This window comes from Onychostoma macrolepis, chromosome 07, assembly GCF_012432095.1.
Source record: "Onychostoma macrolepis isolate SWU-2019 chromosome 07, ASM1243209v1, whole genome shotgun sequence".
Lineage (NCBI taxonomy): Eukaryota > Metazoa > Chordata > Actinopteri > Cypriniformes > Cyprinidae > Onychostoma > Onychostoma macrolepis.
Window position 1 is genome coordinate 43,502,353 of NC_081161.1, and position 20,267 is coordinate 43,522,619.

The following is a 20,267-nucleotide window of genomic DNA, read 5'->3' on the forward strand; positions in this document are numbered from 1 at the left end:
ACTTGTGTTTGTGTGTATATATATATATATATATATATATATATATATATATATATATGTGTCCAATTTCAGTCATGTGTTCTATGTACAGTTGTAATTGTTGATAAGAGAGTAACTCAAAAAGAGCGTGCCTTACTTGATCAGGCCTACATTCGATGTCACATTATTCCACTTCATTATGATCTGTCCGTTATGCATGTGGCTGTGGCATAGTGAACGACAAAAATCACGCAGTTCAAGAACAATTACCAGAAGAACTTTGAAACTGTCTTTTTTCAAGTAACTGAGCTCTAACAACTTGTATGCACTTAAAGAGTTAATATCTTACAATGGATATCTTTTTCTCTCTATTTCTTCATGCATTTCTGTGTCAAGTTTTGTCTCCTCCCTCATCTCTTCTTGAAGTGTGAAATGACTGTTTAAACACAGGAAGTGTCTGTTTTTTAGTGCACACAGCACTGTTAAAACATTCTATTAATGTTTCAGTATGGGGTCCAGTGCACTGCCTCTCATACTATGTGAGTATTTTCACAGTATTTTTACACTCTTTTTTCTGCTGTTTATACAATGTATTCAGCTTAAGATAAAATAATGGCTGTCCTGTGTGTAGGAGGGACTCAGTGATTATTGTTTTATTTATTGTTCAAATGTAATGTGATGATGTGCTCTGTGTGGATCAGATACAGAGTTTCAGAGAACATGCATTTATATATGCTGCATGTGAAAGATGGACACATGCTTTTGCTTGGTTTGTTGTGATACTTGTTCTTATTTTACGCAGGTCAATTAAATCAAATAAACTTAAATAAATAAGTTTTTTATGAGTTTGGTGTTGTATGATATTGTATCTTTAAATAGACTCTCCATCAGAGGCTCAGAGAGCTTGAGAACAGTAACAAAACAGGCAGGTTTCAGGTCTATTATTAATTGTGATGTTTATGATAATGAAACGTCCCTCGGGGTCAATAACGGTGGTGTTATGAACAAATTAATTTTTTTTTACTTATTAGGATGCATACTCCTCTCTGTTTTGTGTTGTAGTGAGCCGAGAATAAATGACTGTACTTTGATTTAATTTTGTTATGATCAGATTCTGATAGATGTGTTTCTTGCAGAAGGCATATGTCGGCTTGTAGTTTATTTAGATGATTAAAAACTTTAATCCTCTTTGTCTGAGAACCAAATCCACGAACGTTCACGAGACCTAGGTGCAAAAACAAGAACACATCTTATATGTTACAGAGAGAGAGAGAGAGAGAGAGTTTAGATCAGATTATCCTAATGACAGTTATCGGGAGTGAAAGGTTCAGAAAAGCCAGGGGGTAATGTCCTTATCGTGATATAGTTGTCCATCTATGTATAATTTGTCCACTGTAATGATTTCTCTTTTTCCTTCATTTATTTTCTGTTTTCGGATTGGGAAAAGTTGCTTTCGTCGTTCGAGAATGTCCTTCGGTTACTGTTCGTTGAGTCCGTAGTTTGTGCCTTTAAGTTGTCTGCCTTGCCTCTGAACCAGTTCTTTGTGTTTATAGTGTTTGAATTTTCCGATGATTGGTCGTGGCCTGTTGCTGTTGTTTTGAGATCTGATACGGTGAACACGGTGAAAGGTGATGATCTGTACAGTTTCGGCTGGTAATTTGAGTTGTTTTATCATAAAGTCCTTGACTGATTTCTCGGGGTCGTCTGGAGTTTGTTCCGGGATGCCTGTGAAGACTATGTTGTCCCTCATGCTGCGCGTTTGCAAATCCAAAATGTTTTCTTTCATGGTTTTGTTTTCTGCGACGACGGAAGTGAGTTGAGTGGTAAGTGCGTGAGTCCTTTAAAAAGTCATTTTCTTTAGTGAGAGTGTCTATCTGTTCTTGGCTGAATTCTAAGCTGTGCCGCAATTCCTGGATATCCTTGTGTATAACTTCAATCAATGCGATCCTGGTATCAAGTCCGGAGAGTTTATTTTCGATGGAAAGTAGAATGTCGCTTACCTCAGTGCAGCAAGGCAGTTTAGGTGATGTGGATGGTGTATTACTTGGACTGGAAGGCGAATCGGGACGAGGTCTCTTGGAGATTGGAGTTGAGTTACCTTTACTTTTCTTGTTGAGATCTGGTTTGTCCCTGTTCATGGTGCAGCAGAGTGTATTGTAGTGTGCGTCGATATACTCCTCGAGATAATCCAGGTTGTAAAATGGTATAGTCCAGTTTTGAAACGGGGGGACAGTGAGATGAAAGAAGCGGGTGAAAAAACGAGAGAAAAAGAGAGAGAGAGAGAAAAAAAGTAGCTATAGATATTCGAATGCTTTATCCTGGAGTTGTTTATAGTCTAGCAGACGGGAGCCGCCATCTTAGATCACGCACCAGGTCTCGTGGGGTCTCGCGTTACTCAGCCATAGGTCTCGCCGTCGCCACCTGAAAATCTCGTTAGTGTCTTTCTTAAGTTGTGATCTTTTATACAGCTCAGGTATTCTGCTGGTTTGTAGTCTCGTTTCAGGTTTAAATACAGCTTCATCTTCTTTTGTATTTTAGTGGCATCTTTCCAGTAGGCAGTGTAGTTTTGTTTGTGTAACTGTGTGATGTGGTTGGGCCGGACTGTGTTGTGCTGGTTTGGGTGTAGTGTGAGTACCAGCTGTAAAAGTGCGCTCTTCTGCAGGTTCTGCTCCTGCACTGCAGCTCTTCAGCCTGGTAAGAGCTCGTGTGACCGGTGTAATCTGCGTTGTGGTTTTTTCTCAGAGTAGTAACCAGACAGACATCAGTTGATGGTTCGACTCTTCATTTACTGAATAAAACATGAAACAGTCTTTACGGCGTGTTTTCGCCCTCCTTGTCTTTTCTGTTAAATGAATGTAAAGTGCAACGCAATTATCATGTGCTTCAAGTGCATCAATGAAGCATAAAACTGATCAAACAGTGAAAATACAGAAATAATCAAATATACACATAAAATAATGTCACAGATATGATTTAAACAGAGTATAAAAGTATAAAAGTGATTTTTAAAGCGAAGATGAAATTAGATTAATGAGAGCTCATTAGAAACCCACCTCTCACATGAACAGACCGTGCAGAAAGAGGAAGAGGAGGTGCAAAGACAGGAAATTAAGACTAATGCTGCTGTCAGAAATTTCGAGGGGAAGGTGCACACACAGACAGGCATATCAGGTACACATCGTAAACATTTTTGTGCAATTCTACATATGAAATGAACATTACTTTCCATACCTGTTACACTCGGATCACTGCATTTCAGGTGCTGCTGGAATTTCACAGCTCTCTTTTGAATATTACGTAATTAATTTTGAGTATTCTCTCTCTCTCTCTCTCTCTTTCTCTCTCTCTCTGTCTGTCTGTCTATATATATATCTATCGGACTTCTTCTTGACCATTTAATGGTAGTGAATTCTATTATTTATTTATTTTTTTTAAGGATTCATACATCATAAAATAATCCCATGCAACTCGTCCCATATTCTGAAGTGTTCTGAAGGCATAACAACACTGTAACAACATTGTAAATTCACAAACTTATTAATACTCAAATTGAAGAATTCTGCTGTTTCAGGTTTCTAGATTCTAGGTTTATGTTTATCATTGTCATGTACATTTTGCATTCTGCTCTTTTTATGTACATTTCAAGTATTTTAGTTCATACAATAATACATTTATTTCAATCCTCTGTTTAAAAAAAAAAAAGAAAAAAAAAAGAAAGAAACAATCACATAATTTGTAATGGTTTTAGTGGTTATACTGAAAATGTTATTAGTTTTAATGAAAACTGTAATGGCGCCTGTTGGTCTCTACTGGTTACCTTCTATTCATGGCTTTTGTTAAAGCCACTAAATACTAATGTAAATGTCCCAAAACACACTACAGGAAACCATTATTTAATGGTTTTTTAATGGTTAAATGTTGATGGTTTGTAATGTTTGTAATGGTATTTGTAGTGGATATCATTCGAATTTCTGCGATGGTTTCTATTGTTTTTGTCAGCAGGGTCACCATGGGTTTTGTGATGTCATTTGCCGTAAATTTGACAGGATTGCTGTAATATTGTGAGATAGTAGCAACTGTTTGTAGTTGTGGTGGGTCTATTTGGGAGAAAATCCAGGGCCGTTTTTTTACTTGCAGTCCGTCCCTGCCTACTTTACTATTAATTGAAAATCTTCCATCGTTGCACTGCTGTGTGTATTCATGTGAGTGTGCATAAAGGTATGAAAGCGTCACTGGGGCGGTACCTTTTTAAAAGGTACACCTTTGTACCTAAAGGGTCTATATGGTAACTTAAAAGTACATATTAGTACCTAAAATCTACATATTAGTGCCTAAACGTTACAAAAGTGTACATTTTGAAAAGGTACCACCCTAGTGACCGCTTTCGTACTTGTATTTTTCTGTAGTTGGCTGAGCAGTAGTTTGGGTGGCTCGCCAGTGCACTAGATTTCTCTAAAACATAAAACATAAAACATAAAAAGTAAGCTCGAAAGTTCGTTATTGAAGAATTTATTGAAGGTAGCAATGAAGCAGGTCTTCAACAGCGTCGTTAGCTTGTCGGTCCTCAAAATATCTTAACCCTTGTAACAATCTCAGCTTCTTATCTGTGGGACAGAACTTTATACCTGAAGACAAAAGGTCTACAAATAACAGATAATGTTAGGACCTCCCGCTGGAGATCCTGCAATCTACAAGACGTTCTTCAGACTGGATTTTGCATAGCTTTTTTACATTCCCAAGCTACGTAAAACATAAACACATCAGACGTTTGAAGAAAACATGCTGGCATCTTAAACAAGGTTGTGCTGTTACAAAGTGCAAGTCAAGAGGAAAATTACAATATTGCAGGTCTAGACACAAACCTCTTTGAGCTTTAAGACCGACGGAGACGACAACATGGAATAAATTCAAGCTTTTGAGCTTCCCACTTTTCTGCCGCTGCCTCATAAGAGGTGATATAATCCAGCGCAACGGCAACATGTCGTCATGTTGAAAGACAACATCTGCATCTGTAGTGCAAACTGTATTGCTGTTATTGTTGTTTTTAGCGTAGGCATACCAATGCAACGCCATTACCATAGTCAATGCAATATACACTGCAAATCTTCTTGTCTACACTTTTACATCTTCAACTGAGGGTGCTCTCACTTTCATTTGAGCCAGTCCTAGCACCCCTGAATCGGGTCTGACCGAGCCTCGAGAGACTCAGATCAGTCATTGACAGTGAGAGAGACCAGACAGGATGAGTCAAAACCGACAACAACCACAAAACAAACTGAGCTAAATGAATAAACATTAAAATACTGTCCTCGACTTGACCACATAGCAATTAGACCATAAACTAAAATCGTTTGTCACTCATCACCAGGCTGGTGTTGTTTAGCATTTACTAAACACTGTATGTTGGGTTGAAGAGAAGAAACTTGCAAACGGAGATCAGTCTGGACGTGAAGTTTATTCTAGTAAAATAATGTGTAAAGCTAAAAATATGAATCAAAAATAAGCTAAATAATAAAAAGCTAAATGTGACTGCTCGTTCTCCGCTCCCACACATGTGAAGACTAGTGTAACGGCTCCTGAATCACACTTCAACTGATGTCTTAACATTTAATGTCTTCTTTGCAAAGAGTATAAGCATCATCGTCATCACCATCTTGATCGTATTTCGACTAAACTTGAACATCGTGACACCCTTTGGATATCATTAACATCTTGACATCATGACACCGTGAACACCATTTGTGAACTAAATGCCTTTTCACAAAATAAATGACTGAAATACTTAAAAGAAAATACAACCTTTTCTGTGACAGCTACAACTGGATGTATTTTCTTAATTTAGCTTTATTTTTAGTCTTTTCAAAGTCATTGCTTAATAATTATTCTTAAATGTAAATTAAGAAACATCTAGGCTATTTGTTCTTTTCAGTGACCATTTGACAGCCATTTTTCTATGTTTATCTGATGCCTATAGTTTGTGTATGCAGCAAAAGTATGGTGAATAAACTGGCGGGTTATTCTTAACACAAACAATCAGAAAGATTGAATGGTGAACACAGCAATAGTTTCATATTTATTTATTTTATTTTATTTTATATATATATATATATATATATATATATATATATACATTGAATTATGACTTAGAATTCTTTTGCATATATTGTTAACACAATTATATTTTTTATAAATAATAACTGGCTGCCCCCCTGCAATACCATCACCACCCGCTGGGGAGCCCTGGGCAACAGGTTGAAAACCACTGCTTTATCTGAACTGGGACTGATTCATTTAAAATATTCTTTATGTCTGTAACGTCATAATTAAGTCGATAATGGCAAACAGGAAGTGAGGCTGAGTGTTTCTCAAACACTTTGACCTAAATTGGTTTGGAGTTCTGTTGCTTTTTATTTTTATTTATTTATTTATTTATTTTTATTTTTTGTTCCAGTCAAGAATCAGTTGGTTTGGAGTTTTGTTTTTTTTTTTTGGTTGTTTTTTTTTTTTGTTCCAGTGAAGAATCAGTGATGCAAATATTAACATTAATGTTAATATTTGCAGTAACACTTTACATTAAGGTTTCCTTTGTAAAGGGTTTAAAAGTGATAATTAGGTGCTCTCAAATGTGTAATAACTCATTTACAAATGCATTGTAAACGATTGATATGCAGTTATAAATGCATGAATTAAAAGGGAGAATTTAATGCAATACATACCAAATAGTAATCCATTTTTTAATTTGCATGATCTAAATAATAATAATGTTTTATTTATATAGCACATTTCCATTGCTCAAGGGTGATTTGCAATGCAGACACAATAAGAAAAACTACAATCCGAAGAGGAAACCCCAATAGGGACAATAGAGACTTTAGATTACAAAATAGTAGATCAGTGTAGCAATAATATGAAATAGTCATAGATCACTACATGGACAGGGTTGCACATAGCAACATAGAATCAAGCAAATAAAATACTGAAATACTTGATAACAAGCATGATGACATTCAGAGAACAAATGGGTTTTGAGTAGTGATTTAAAATCAGAAATCTTGTTAATGTAAATGTCACAGTTTACTCTATAGTTTAGGTGCAACAATACTGAATGATCTACCCCCCGCCCAAGACGGGCGATACTGAGGGACATAGAGAAGGCCATATTTAGAAGACTGGAGTGAGCGAAGATTTGAAAGTGAGCAGCAGAATTTTTTATTTTATGTTAAACTGGAAGCCAGTGGAGATCAAACGTGCTTTTAATCATTGATTTAATGATTATGACATAACTGTTAAATTATGGCTGCATCCAAAAGCTCTAAAAGCAGCATTCCAAGGCGGGGAGCATAGGCGTAAATCACGGGGGGGAACGGGACCCCCCCATCTGAGGGTTGTTCCCCCTAAAAATATCATTACAAGCAACTCTGTGTATTGTAAATAATACAATGGATTTATACTTAAAATAATTGTGTAAATAGTAAAACAATATAAATGCAAAAAAGGGTTTTATGTTCAGAAATATTGAGTCCCCCTCCCTTGCCTCAGTGGTTTGGTCCACTGCCTGCTTTCCCCCTTTACCTCACCGACACACACACACACACACACACACACACACACACACACACACACACGAGTCCGCTGGAGAGAGAGCAAAGTTCTTCAGTAGTTATGTGTGAGTAACTTAGGCTGTCAAGGCTATTTTATTCACTTTAAACATCGGGTGAAGTGATTGTTTCTCTTTAATACAGATGATGCTGAATCATTAATAAATTAGTCATGACAAAAAATTATATCCCATGTATTTTTCTATGAGCGATTATAAGGTTATCAAGCTTAGCTTGTTTAATACCATAACTTGTAACCCACTACAACTAACACGGCGATAAGCCTGTGTGTGAACTGATATTAGGCTAATATTTTAGACCTACTGATGTGTTGGGTTTTGCTCAATATGATGTTAAGTGGCAGATCAGTGGTCTTGCTGCAGTTGAATATCTAAATAAGAGCCATCCTCAGTCACAGGCGAAACCTAAAATACTATGTGGAGGACACAAAATAATTTAATAATTATAATATGGCCGCTTTGTGAACCTATGAACTGAACTCATATTTAAACACGGTCTCCATGCTGTGTACACATATCTATCCTTACAAGTACAATTTTGGCTGCATTATTTGTGCCCCCCCCCCCCCCTTCCTTCGTTGCCTTTTGATATCCCACAATCCTGTGCGTTCCATTCTGTGACGGTTGAGAATAGCGGCATGAAAAGTGCATAATTCTATACAGTCATGGCCAAAAATATCGGCACCCTTGGTAAATATGATCAAAGAAGGCTGTGACAATTAATCTGCATTGTTAATCCTTTTGATCCTTTATTTTAAAAAAATCACAAAAATCTAATCTTTCATTGGATAATAAGAATTTAAAATGGGGGGAAATATCATTATGAAATAAATGTTTTTCTCTAATACACATTGGCCACAATTAACGGCAACCTTTTATTTTTATACTTTTAATACTTTTTGAAACCTCTATTTGCCAGTTTAACAGCTCTAAATGTTCTCCTATAATGCCTGATGAGGTCAGAGACCACCTGGCAAGAGATCAGAGACCATTCCTTCATCCAGAATCACTCCAGACCCTTTAGATTCCCAGCTCCATGTTCGTGCTTCTCTTCAGTTCACTCATTTTCTACAGGGTTCAGGTCAGAGGACTGGAATGGCAGCAGAAGCTTGGCTTTGTGCTCAGTGACACATTTTTGTGTTGTTTTTGAGGTTTGTGTTTGGATTATTGTACGGTTGGAAGATCCAAACATGGCCCATTATAAGATTTCTAACAGAGTCAGTCACTTATTGATTTTTTATCTGTTAGTGTTTGATAGAATCCATGATGCCATGTGTCTAAACAAGATGTCCAGGACCTCCAGCAGAAATATAGGCCCACAACATCAAAAATACAGCAGTATATTTCATTGTACACATGGGGTACTTTTTATCCCTGTGTTCACCAAACCCATCTTGAGTGTTTGCTGCTAAAAAGCTCATTTTTTTGTTTCAACTAACCATAGAAGCCAGTGCCATTTGAAGTTCCAGTCGTGTCTGATAACTGAATATGCTGGAGATTGTTTTTGGATGAGTGAGGAGAATTTTTCTTGAAACCCTCCCAAACAACATGTGGTGATGTAGAGACTGTTTGACAGTGTTTTTAAGGTTTTCTGACCCCAAGACTCAACTATTTTCTGCAATTCCCCAGCTGTGGTCCTCGGAGAGTCTTTAGCCACTCAAACTCTCCTTCTCACCGTGCATTAGGACGATATAGACACACGTCCTCTTCCGGGCAGTTTCATGATGTTACAGGGCTGACGAGACGGGAGACGTGCGGATCCATATGCAAGCTTTATTTGACAAGAGACGTGGTCATAACAGGCAGGGTCGAACAATGGCAGACAGGTATATCATAGGCGATGCACAGAGTTATCAAAAACGGGCGTGGGTCATACGACAGCGAACAGTATCAAAAGGGGCTAGACAAGAGAGGTCATCCAAAACGTAAGCAAGAGTCCAGGCAGGGGAAAACACAATCCGAAAATAGGGAAACTAACAGGGCTCTGTAGGGCAGCGACAATGCATACAATACTCGGCAGTGAGGCAGAGAAAGTCCAAGGCTTATAAAGAGTGTCTGATTGGATACAGCTGTGTGCGTGTGATCAGGTGAGCGTGTGATTAGTGAGATGGCTGATGGGAAATGCAGTCCATTGTGATGTATGGTGTGAAAGTCAATATGATGGCAGGGCGACCTCTTGTGGCAGTCGGACAGAAGAGCAGACCCAGGATTCGTAACACATGACATTTTCTGTTGATGGGAAATTCTTAATTATTGCCCTGATGGTGGAAATGGGAATTTTCACTGCTCTAGCTCTTTTCTTAAAGCCACTTCACTAATTTGTGAAGCTCAGTTATCTTTTGCTGCACATCAGAAATATATTCTTTGGTCTTTCTCATTGTGATGGATGATTAAGGGAATTTGGGCTTTGTTTTCCCTCCTATTTATATTTCTGTGAAACAGGAAGCCATGGCTGGATAATTTCATGTTCATAATCACCCTGGAGTGAGTGCTCAAAATTGTGAACATGAATGGGAATATACTTCAGAGATATTTTACTCATAATAATTTCTTGGGGTGCCAATAATTGTGTCCAACGTGTATTTGAGAAAAACATTTATTTCATAATGATATTTCCCCCCATTTTAAATTCTTATTATCCAATGAAAGGTTAGATTTTTGTGATTTTTGTGATTTTTTTTTTTTTTTTTTTTAATAAAAGATCGAAAAGATTAACAATGCAGGTTAATTTTCACAGCCTTCCTTGATCATATTTACCAAGGGTGCTATTTTTGGCCATGACTGTATATTATTTAAATATTTTGATAATGTCTTTCATGTTTTACAAAAAATAGTAAACACAAATGGGGAAGCAAACAGAGAACAATATAAACAATATAGGAACAATATAAAATTTATATGGAACATGAATATTTATGAAAATAGAAAAGCAAAATGCAAACAGAGGAGCAAAATTAATACAAAACTTTAGAAACAAACTGCTGCTTTATTGTCTGGACAGCAGTGACTCCAGCAGTGAACTGATGACTGATGTAGAAAAAAGTGATTTGAATTGTATTGAATGAATGGAAATGTTTCATATCACACTGTGTTTCTTCTGGTTTTAGTGCTGATGTCCTTCATCTCTTCTGGACTCACTGAAGGTATGTGCCATACTGCTGTACATTTGATTTAATTTATTGAACAAATGTGAATTATGTTGTAGTATTTGTCTACTTGGGGGTCATTCCTGGGATTCAACTTGGAATATAATTTTTTTTCCCCCCCAACTACATATGATTCATTTTGTAAATACCCCTCATAATTAGACACATATGAAACCTCCAAAAAATCATCATCAATCACCTCAGGCATTAATGACCTTTTATTATTTTCAGGTTCTTTTCCCTCAGATTTAGACACCTTTTATTCTCAACCCTGCATGGGACAAAATGGGATTGGTTTAAAAAGGATTTTACACAGTACTACTTATGAAACAAACATCTATTTACTGCTCGTGTGTCACTCATAACAATTTAACGATAATAAATGTAACATTTAACACATTTTTCACATTTTTACAGGACTGAAGCTAAAAATACACAAATTATGTGTCTGGTCTCTTTATTTTTGTAAAATAGTATTTAAAAAAATATTAATGTGATAAAGTGTGACGGGGTTGAAGTCTGTAACACATTCGAGTGGATAGATTGCCTTCTATTTTAATTTTTGGTTTCATTTCTCTCTCATATTGTCCCCTTATTTCTGGGTCAACGTATCTGCATGGCCAACATTACTGTCTTTCTGCTGCAAATGTGGGGGCAATTTCTGATGTAGGATGCTTGTCAACGTTTAAGTGGACATATTACATCAAACATTTTGTTTATAACAAAAATTTAAGTTGTCATGATTTTGATAAGTATATATTTACTGAAACCATGTCTATTTTATATTTTTTTCATTAAAAATATTAATAAATGAATTAAATACGGTAACTCAACACCGTCACAAGTTTACAACCCCGTAACAATGAGAAATACATATATTTGTGACGGGGTTGAGTGTGATTCTATGTGTGACTATTTTCACTACTCCTCATGTTAGGAGAGCAGATCATGGCAGCAGTAAAATAAGTACATAGTATACTTATGGATTCAAATTAAATTTAGAAAAATAATCATTTTTCATCTTAATTTTATGTGACGAGGTTGAGTTGTTAAGCTTGACAGTATCTCTGACCATATTAATATGCCTCACAAATATGAATAAAAAGTATGTACACTATACTAACCATTTTCTGCACCACTATTAAAGAGACCTGAATGATGTAATTTAAAGAACGATGGGATTGAGTTCAGAATCAGGGACATAACTTTAAAGTATGTTTTCTTTAAATATGAAATATCTTTTTAGAAAAAAAAAGAAAGGAACACAAATAAATGTTGCCAAAAATCACAGACACTATATGCACATTTTTTAAATAATTGTCTACAATCTCAGTGAAGTGAAGTGCCTCAAGGACATGACAAAATGCTTGGTTTAAGATAGATATAAGACATTATTTTATGCAAAAAAAAAAAAAAAAAAAAATTCAATGATGTTTTTATTCATTATAATGGCATACCAAAGTATTGTGAAGAGCCTCCAACAATTAATTTTGGTGAACCACCACTTTAGAAACTCTGGGGGACTGAAATATATTGTCGAATCCCAGGAATGACCCTTGGATACAACATTTATGTTTTTACTGATGTTTTCTGCTCATATTCTGTCATACATCTTCACACAGAATCATCTTTGTCCTTATTCTGTCAAAACAATACTGCTTCTGTAGCCTACTATTCATTCATTCATTCATTCATTCATTCAATCATTCATTCATTCATTCATTCATTCAATCATTCATTCATTCATTCAATCAATCAATCAATCAATCAATCAATCAATCAATCATACAGTTGTAACGTAGTTCAGTCAGACATTCATCTCAAGAGATTATAGTTCAATATATTACAGAAATTAACTCTGAGTTTTGTTTGTTTGATTCGGACGTATTTCCACAGAGTCAGAGACGGAGACAGATGATGAAACCAAGACAAACTCATCCAGTGAGTTCATACTTTTTCTCTTTTCTTGCGCTGTTAAAAAAGTAATTTACAAAGTCACTCCTGAGATTCACATATTTTATTTTATTTGTGTATTATCTTATTTTATTTTACTTTCAAAGTTAAACATAGGAAAACAAACTAGTTTAAAGCAGCAGTTTTCTCTGTAATTGATGACTGTGTGCAATTAAGACCGTGTGCATCAATTACACTTAGTGTTATTCATTTATAAGTTATAAGTTAAGTTATAAGCTGTCAATTTCTCATCCGATGTCAGTTCTTTTAAAACCTGCTGAATGAAAACAGTCCCATCTACTGGTCAGAACAGGAACTGTTCAACAGCTATAAATGCAGAACAAACAAAAAGCTTTAAAGCTGCAGTGAGCTGCTTCTCATCAGTCTGAGTAAAGTCTGAATCACATTAAATCTCCTTTAAAATACTTACTGTTTGTGAAACATTATAACATACTTACTTTACTAGTGCTGATCAGCAGGTCAACAGCTGAATATCATTCACAAACTAACAAAAACCTTAATGCAGGTTTAGATCAGAGCTTCAGAAACACAGAGTGACCAAATGTAAATAAATAAAGAGACATTAACTCATCTAACTCTTTCTGAATATAGTGGAAATAATACTGAAAGTTTAATGATAAGTTACATTGTGAATATTGGACAAGCTGCAATTTTAATAAAACATGCAAAATAAGGCAGGATCTATATATAGACCCACAGGCAGATTATACCCTTTGGTGCATGACGTCCACTGTATAAAACACACTAATACACTGTATAAAATATTGTTCAAATCTCGTTACTGTACTTAAGTACATTTTTCAAGTATCTGTACTTTACTGGAGTAGTTTTATTTTGAGTAACTTTTACTTTTACTTTACTACATTTCAAAGCATAAGATCGTACTTTTTACTTCACAACATTTCATAAAACATATCATTACTCCTTATAATACATCACGTGCTCCGAGACGCAAAAGCGGTGTCTGATTCATGAACAAACTGATTCTTTTCAATGAACCTGTTCAATCGGTTCGCAAATCGCAACAAACGATTAATTCACGAATTGGAATGATCCGATTGCAGCTGTTCTCGAGTCGCAACTCACTGATTCAAATGATCCGTTTAGAGCGAGTCTCCAGTGAACTCAACTCATCTTGAGAGCGCGCGCGGGTCTGATGCTGAGAAGAGTAAGTTACTAATGTCGAATTTTAGGATTAATTATTGTAACTGAAAATCATATTTAGGTCAAAACTGTCAGTTGTTTGTGAACTAAATCTGCTGTAAAGGGTATTTAAGCCCACTGAAATGCTTGAATGCAGATTGCAGACGGATCAACAGTGTCTCTATGTTTCAGGTCAAAAAACGAGACATTAAAATAACACAGATTAAATAAAATAACTCATGCACGTTCATATTCCTCGCTTCTGTAACGTTAGCAGTTTTAGGCCTATGTGACATCTGTTTTTATATTGTTTATCAACAGTATACATTTTTATATTGTTTAGATCAACTAGCCAAGTAGACAGATATGAATGTTTATTCATAACCATACTGAAAATAAGTGAATATTGTTAGCTGATGCTAACTGTCTAGCTAACAAGCTTGCTGGTGCTAAGTTGAGGAAATTGTTAGATATAAAGTCCAAATATTTTATTCAGCCACCTAGATAGATTACATCTGAGGGTAAAAGAAAGGATGTGATGTTCAGAAGATGGTAACTACAGTAATTATCAAAGTGTGAAGAGATGTCCTCTCGGGGTATTTGGCCAGGTGTGTTTTTACACCACAGACAAGGTTTGAGAAGAAAAAAAAATCATGAAACTATAATTATATTTTCCTTCAAATGTTTGCAAATCTGCAAAACAACAAGTTTTAAAACACTTTTTTCTTACTGGTGAAAATTATTAGATGGTCAAATCTGTTTTCTTTCAGGTACATTACAAGCTTCACAGTGAACATTACTACATCACTCTCGTCAACGCAGTCCATATCAACAACAAAATATATATCTTGACTCCATATAGTGGTTATTTTGGGAAAATACCAGGTATTTTGAGCAGTAGGATTATAAAAATATGCGCAAATATAATATAAAATTAAATGAAGTAGTCTGTATGAAATTGCAAAATAAATCTATCAGTACTTTTTTACTTAAGTACATAAAAAATTGAGTACTTTGTACTTTCACTCGAGTAAAACTGAAAAAGCAGTACTTTTACTTTTACTGGAGTAATATTTTATAATACGTATCTGTACTTTTACTCAAGTACTTGATTTGTGTACTTCGTCCAGCACTGATGAAATCTGGATGAAACTATTTCTGACATCCTATTTAGCTGAAATATATTTTGTTGTATTTGTCTGGTTTTCTGAGAATAAAAGGATTTAACACATATTCCTGAGGTACTCGGTGCATCTCCTCTTCCCTCCACCTTTTTGAATATATTATGTAATATCTCAAAACAAAAAAGAAATAGAAAGACAATACTTACATATGTAATCGTAGACAACACTTTGGGGGTTCGCCAGTTGAAGGCTGGGACCTGGTGCTACAACTTCTGTCCGCTGTAGTGGCCACCATACATAAAAGGGTTAATGCAGGGTTTTTCTCATAAAGTTTTGAGGTCATAGTGGTCATGAAACTGATTTAAAAAAAATATATATTTTCTTCTATGTTTATCATTGACACCCATCACTCTCACATGTGACGTACAGGGAGGAAAAGACAATCAGTGGACAAACCCTAACAAACCATTTACAACAACAGACGCAGAGATCAGTTTCAGAGCTGCAGTGAATACAGCTGTAGAGGAGAGAGATCAGACTTCAGTGCTGCTGTTATATTCACATCTGTTTAATGCTCATTTAAATCAGTATTTGTGGCTCAACACTTTTCCTATATTCTACTGTATCAGCAACATCTGGTCTAATAAGAGGACTGAAGCAATTCACTTTTAGTCATTATTTTAGTCATTATTTCTTGAATGTGAAACAGAACACATGCGATGATTCAAACACTATTCTGCTCCATTGCTATTCTTTGAGCTCATTGTGTTTAATTCAGTGAAATCAATCAATCAAAGAAATCCAGCTTTATAAATATAAAATTACGCACGTTGTAAATGTACAAGTTGCTATTGTGTGATATGTGAAAACAAAATAACATACATGTAGACATAATATAAATGTCAGTGTTTTATTTTGTTTTTACCAATATTACAGACATTTTTGATGTAGTCAACACAAACTACAAGCAAATCAGATCTTAAATTTAATTCAGTGTTTTTCACCTATTTATGTTGTGAGTTCGTAGCAGTGATCATGTTACTGTATGCCACTTCATCCAGTATTTTCTTCTATGTTTATCAGTTAAAGATGAAGTGAAGGTGACTCCAGATCAGCGTGTGTTCAGAGAAGAGACTCTCACATGTGACGTACAGGGAGCAGGAACAGACACGCAGTGGACATACAGCTGGTTTAGAGATGGTTCAGTCATCAGAGACGCCACTGAGAGAGTCTACAGCATCACATCCGTGTCTTACAGTGGTGAATACAGCTGTAGAGGAGAGAGATCAGACATCAGTGCTGCTGTTACACTGACTGTATCAGGTGAGTGATCATATTCACATCTAATTAATGCTCATTTAAAATAAATATTTGTGGCTTAACACTTCTTATTCTTTTATCCGCCACATATAAGAGGACTGAAGCACTTCATTTTTAATAATTATTTGTTCAGATCCAGAACTACATGATATGTTTCTTCACAGTCCAGTTATCAGTGATTTTGAGACTTGTTTTAAAGAGCTGAATACTGTAATATTTGCATACATGTCAGTTATTAATGAGAGTCACAATTTCATTTTTAAATTCAAAGTGAAACAGAAGTAAAGTAAAGAACGTTTCTTTTGTATCGTGATGCACAGCACGGAGCACTAGAACAGCCAGAATAAGAACAGATTCTTCTCTCATGCAGGCGATCCATCTCCTGAACAGTGAACTTGGCAATAAACGTGCAACACACAACACTATTTATGCATTTATTTATTTAACACACCATACTTCTTATTTACATTTCCTTGCCTTTGTACATAACATACCTGTACATACCAACACCTTCTGTTTTCTGTTATATTGTGTATTTTAGTATATATATATTTTTCCCCATTTACCTATTCTATTATTATTCTTTTTATTATCTGTTTTGTCACTGTAATCTGTCTGAATAGCATAGCCTGATTATAAATGTCAGCATTTAATTGTGTTTTCACCAATAATTGCAAAAAAAAAAAAGTGTTTTCAAAACAAACTAAGAGCAAACCAGATCTTACATTTAATGCAGTGTTTTTCACCTACCAATGTTGTGAGTTCATAACAGTGGTCATGATACTGTGATGTTTTAATCAGTATTTTCTTTTATGCTTATCAGTGACACATGCAGTGAAGGTGACTCCAGATCAACGTGTGTTCAGAGGAGAGACAGTCACTCTCACATGTGACATACAGCGAGCAGGAGACATTCAGTGGAGATACAGCTGGTTTAAAGATGGTTCAGTCATCAAAAACGTCACCAAGAGAGTCTACAGCATCACATCAGATGGGTCTGACTTGAGTCAGTACAGATGTGAAGCACAGACATCAGACACCACTGCTGCTGTTCATCTGACTGTAGCAGGTGAGTGTTGATTGGGATTTCCTTTTGAATATGTACACATTTTCTGGAATATAAATCACATTTATTCATTCATTATATATATGTATATATCTAAATCTATGCATTATAAACAATTCAACAAGAAAAAAATAAAATAACGCCTGTTTTCTGATTAATTGTTTGTAAAAAAAAAAAAAAAGTATAGGGACCGAGGTACGTAAATGTGTAAGTATATTTTTCCTGCCCAACTATATTTACATATCTGATGACTCAATAAGTGCAATGCATCTTTATTCTTTGAGGCGGCACTGTTTGATACACAATGATGATGATGTTTCACTCATAATTAACACAGGCATAAAAACAAAAGATTATCATCAGCAAAAACTGAACGGCTTTACTCCAGAGTAATTACTGTACGCAATGAAAAATAAATGTTACTGTCATTTGATGCTGAAAGTGGTGAATAAGCTATTGTCCATAAAATACTGACTTTGAAGCCATTAAAACATATTTTTGAGAATATGGTTGAGATCATGATTAAGGGCCAGATGCTGATTGTAATGTGGAAGTGCGCTCTGACGTTGACAGCGATGGTAAAATTATCTGCTCAAATTGAACCCTTCTAAGTTTCAAAAGGTAACAAAATATGCTTTATTTTATTCTACTGTAATTGTTCTTAAAATATCAAGGGAGATTTTTGCTATCGCAGCAGTTAGAGATCCACCCGTGTGTAACAAGGGGTCCACTGAACGGCGAGTTTAGTGAGAACCCATGTGCAGCTTTATTTACAAAGTGATCCAAAATACAAACATAATCCAAACAGACTTGACTTAAACAAACTAGACTCACCAAGTTACAACATCAATACACGACAGGAGACAATGTTAATATGATGGCTACTTATAGTAAACAATACAGGTCACATGACAAGAACCAACCAATGAGAGAAAGAACACATGACTAAGACTACCAATCAGAACAAGACACAATGAACAAGAGAACCAATAGCATGAATACATGAGGGCAAGAGAAGCATGACACAAACAGGGACTATGACTAAACTTCAAAAAAAAAAAACATGAAAACATGAAAGTAAAACAAAACCCAAAACCCCACGTTACACTGTGCTGGATATATTGGTCCTGGTCGCTAAAGACCCAAATATGTAATAATGATTAGCAAAACATTTATGCATCTAAGGGTAAAATAATAATGTCCAGAAATGAACAAAACTACAGGAGCAAAATAACATTCACATTGATATAATATGCTGTGATGCTTGGAAATACACAGGGCCTTTTCTTAAATACACAGTACAGCGATGGGACGCTAAAGCAGAATGTGGCTAATGCAATAGCTCAGTGAAAATTATTAATAATATCTGACTATATTAATGTAAATCTGAATATATATATATATATATATATATATATAAGTAAATCTGAATATATAGTTAAAAGTAAGTAAATAGAAGAACATTTTAAAATATAGTTGTAAAGTTTGAATATAAAAATGTAAATTGTGAAAATATTGAAAATTGTGAATTTATTATTCTGACTATATATAGGTTTCTTGAAAGCATCTTGGAGACGTTGCACAGTTCTTCTGGATTGAGTCTGTCTCACCAAATAAATGTTTGGAAATGTAAACTGATATTTCCTACTGACTGTCAGTCCTCTGTCGTGTGTGACATGTGTTCCCGCCGCTTGTGTCCATATTTGGTCTTGTTCCTGTCCTTGTTAAGTGTGATTATTAGTTAAGTGTTGTCCAGCTGTGTTTTAGTAATTGTCATGTGTATTTAGTTCCTGCCTGTTTAATTAGTTTTCGTCTGGTGTACTTGGTATTCCGCCTCGCCTCGCCTCGCCTTGCCTTGCCTTGCCTTGCCTTCTTGCCTATTTTGAAGTTTATGCTCGTCTGCGTGTTCCTCGTTCCTCCCTGCTGTGTGCACCGTGACACTGACACACTACAGCAATGACTTAAAACCATTTTTAGCTGCTGAAAATACTAGTGTTCTAATCATTTTGGCCACCACTGTATATTCAGACTTATAAATCTGAATATACTGTATATAAATGTAAAATGTGAATATATAGAAGTAAATCTGAATATATATTTATAAGTATATATTCTAATTTACATATATATATATATATATATATATATATATATATATATATATATATATATATATATATTCACATTTTATATAATCAGTTCTCGTTTGGCACTTTATAATATATATTGCTCATGACATTATAAAAAGTAAAGCCACCACATGGACTTATTGCTATTCCCAACTGTTGGGAAGCATGTAGATGGTTATTTGTTTAGTTAGTTAATTCAGCCTGCGTATTAAAACCATCATCCTCTCCTTCCTCCAGAATAACAAACCTCACCTTGAGGGTCAAATGACCTGAAGAATAAAAATTATGCATCTTCTATTTTTATCATTATCATTTGATAAAATAGCATCTTTATATTTATGCAGTTATTATTATTATTAACCTCAATTTTTGGATTTTATCATTTGAATTACAAACACACACACACACACACACACACACACACAGAGGTGTAATTCCAGTCCCATTCTATTGAAAACATCAGTTGCATTTTATGCTTATCTCGATATAGATAAAATAAACAGGAATATGGGAACAAATCTACAATTTGAAACTTTAATCTACTTCCTTTGTTACCGTAGTCAGATATATGTGTGTGTGTGTGTGTGTGTGTGTGTGTGTGTTCAGGTATATGGTTCATGAGGACACACATTTGTATAATAACATAGGTACTACAATGTAAACATGGTTTATGAGGACACTTCATGTGTCCCTGTAAACCAAAAGGCCTAGCAAACATAATAAATTATATTTTATGCAATTCAAAATTTGCCAGTAGTTTTCTGTGAG

At 35.2% G+C, this 20,267-nt stretch overlaps 1 protein-coding gene across 13 annotated transcripts in view; it reads left to right on the top strand.

Annotated features, from left to right (window-relative positions):
* The first annotated feature begins 454 nt into the window (after positions 1-454).
* The window catches only part of LOC131544786 (Fc receptor-like protein 5), a 273,713-nt gene continuing 253,900 nt past the window's right edge, over positions 455-20,267 (top strand). For 5 of the 13 annotated variants that reach the window (XM_058783241.1, XM_058783240.1, XM_058783242.1 and 2 more), the window contains exons 1-4: positions 10,622-10,740; positions 12,640-12,684; positions 16,068-16,307; positions 17,128-17,373. In XM_058783241.1, coding sequence (XP_058639224.1) covers positions 10,659-10,740; positions 12,640-12,684; positions 16,068-16,307; positions 17,128-17,373 — 613 coding nt within the window. In that variant the 5' untranslated portion in view covers positions 10,622-10,658. Of the gene's footprint in view, positions 519-7,616; positions 7,646-10,621; positions 10,741-12,639; positions 12,685-13,832; positions 13,886-16,067; positions 16,308-17,127; positions 17,374-20,267 lie in introns of those variants that run through there. The other 8 variants (XM_058783231.1, XM_058783232.1, XM_058783236.1 and 5 more) reach the window with 5 other exon arrangements.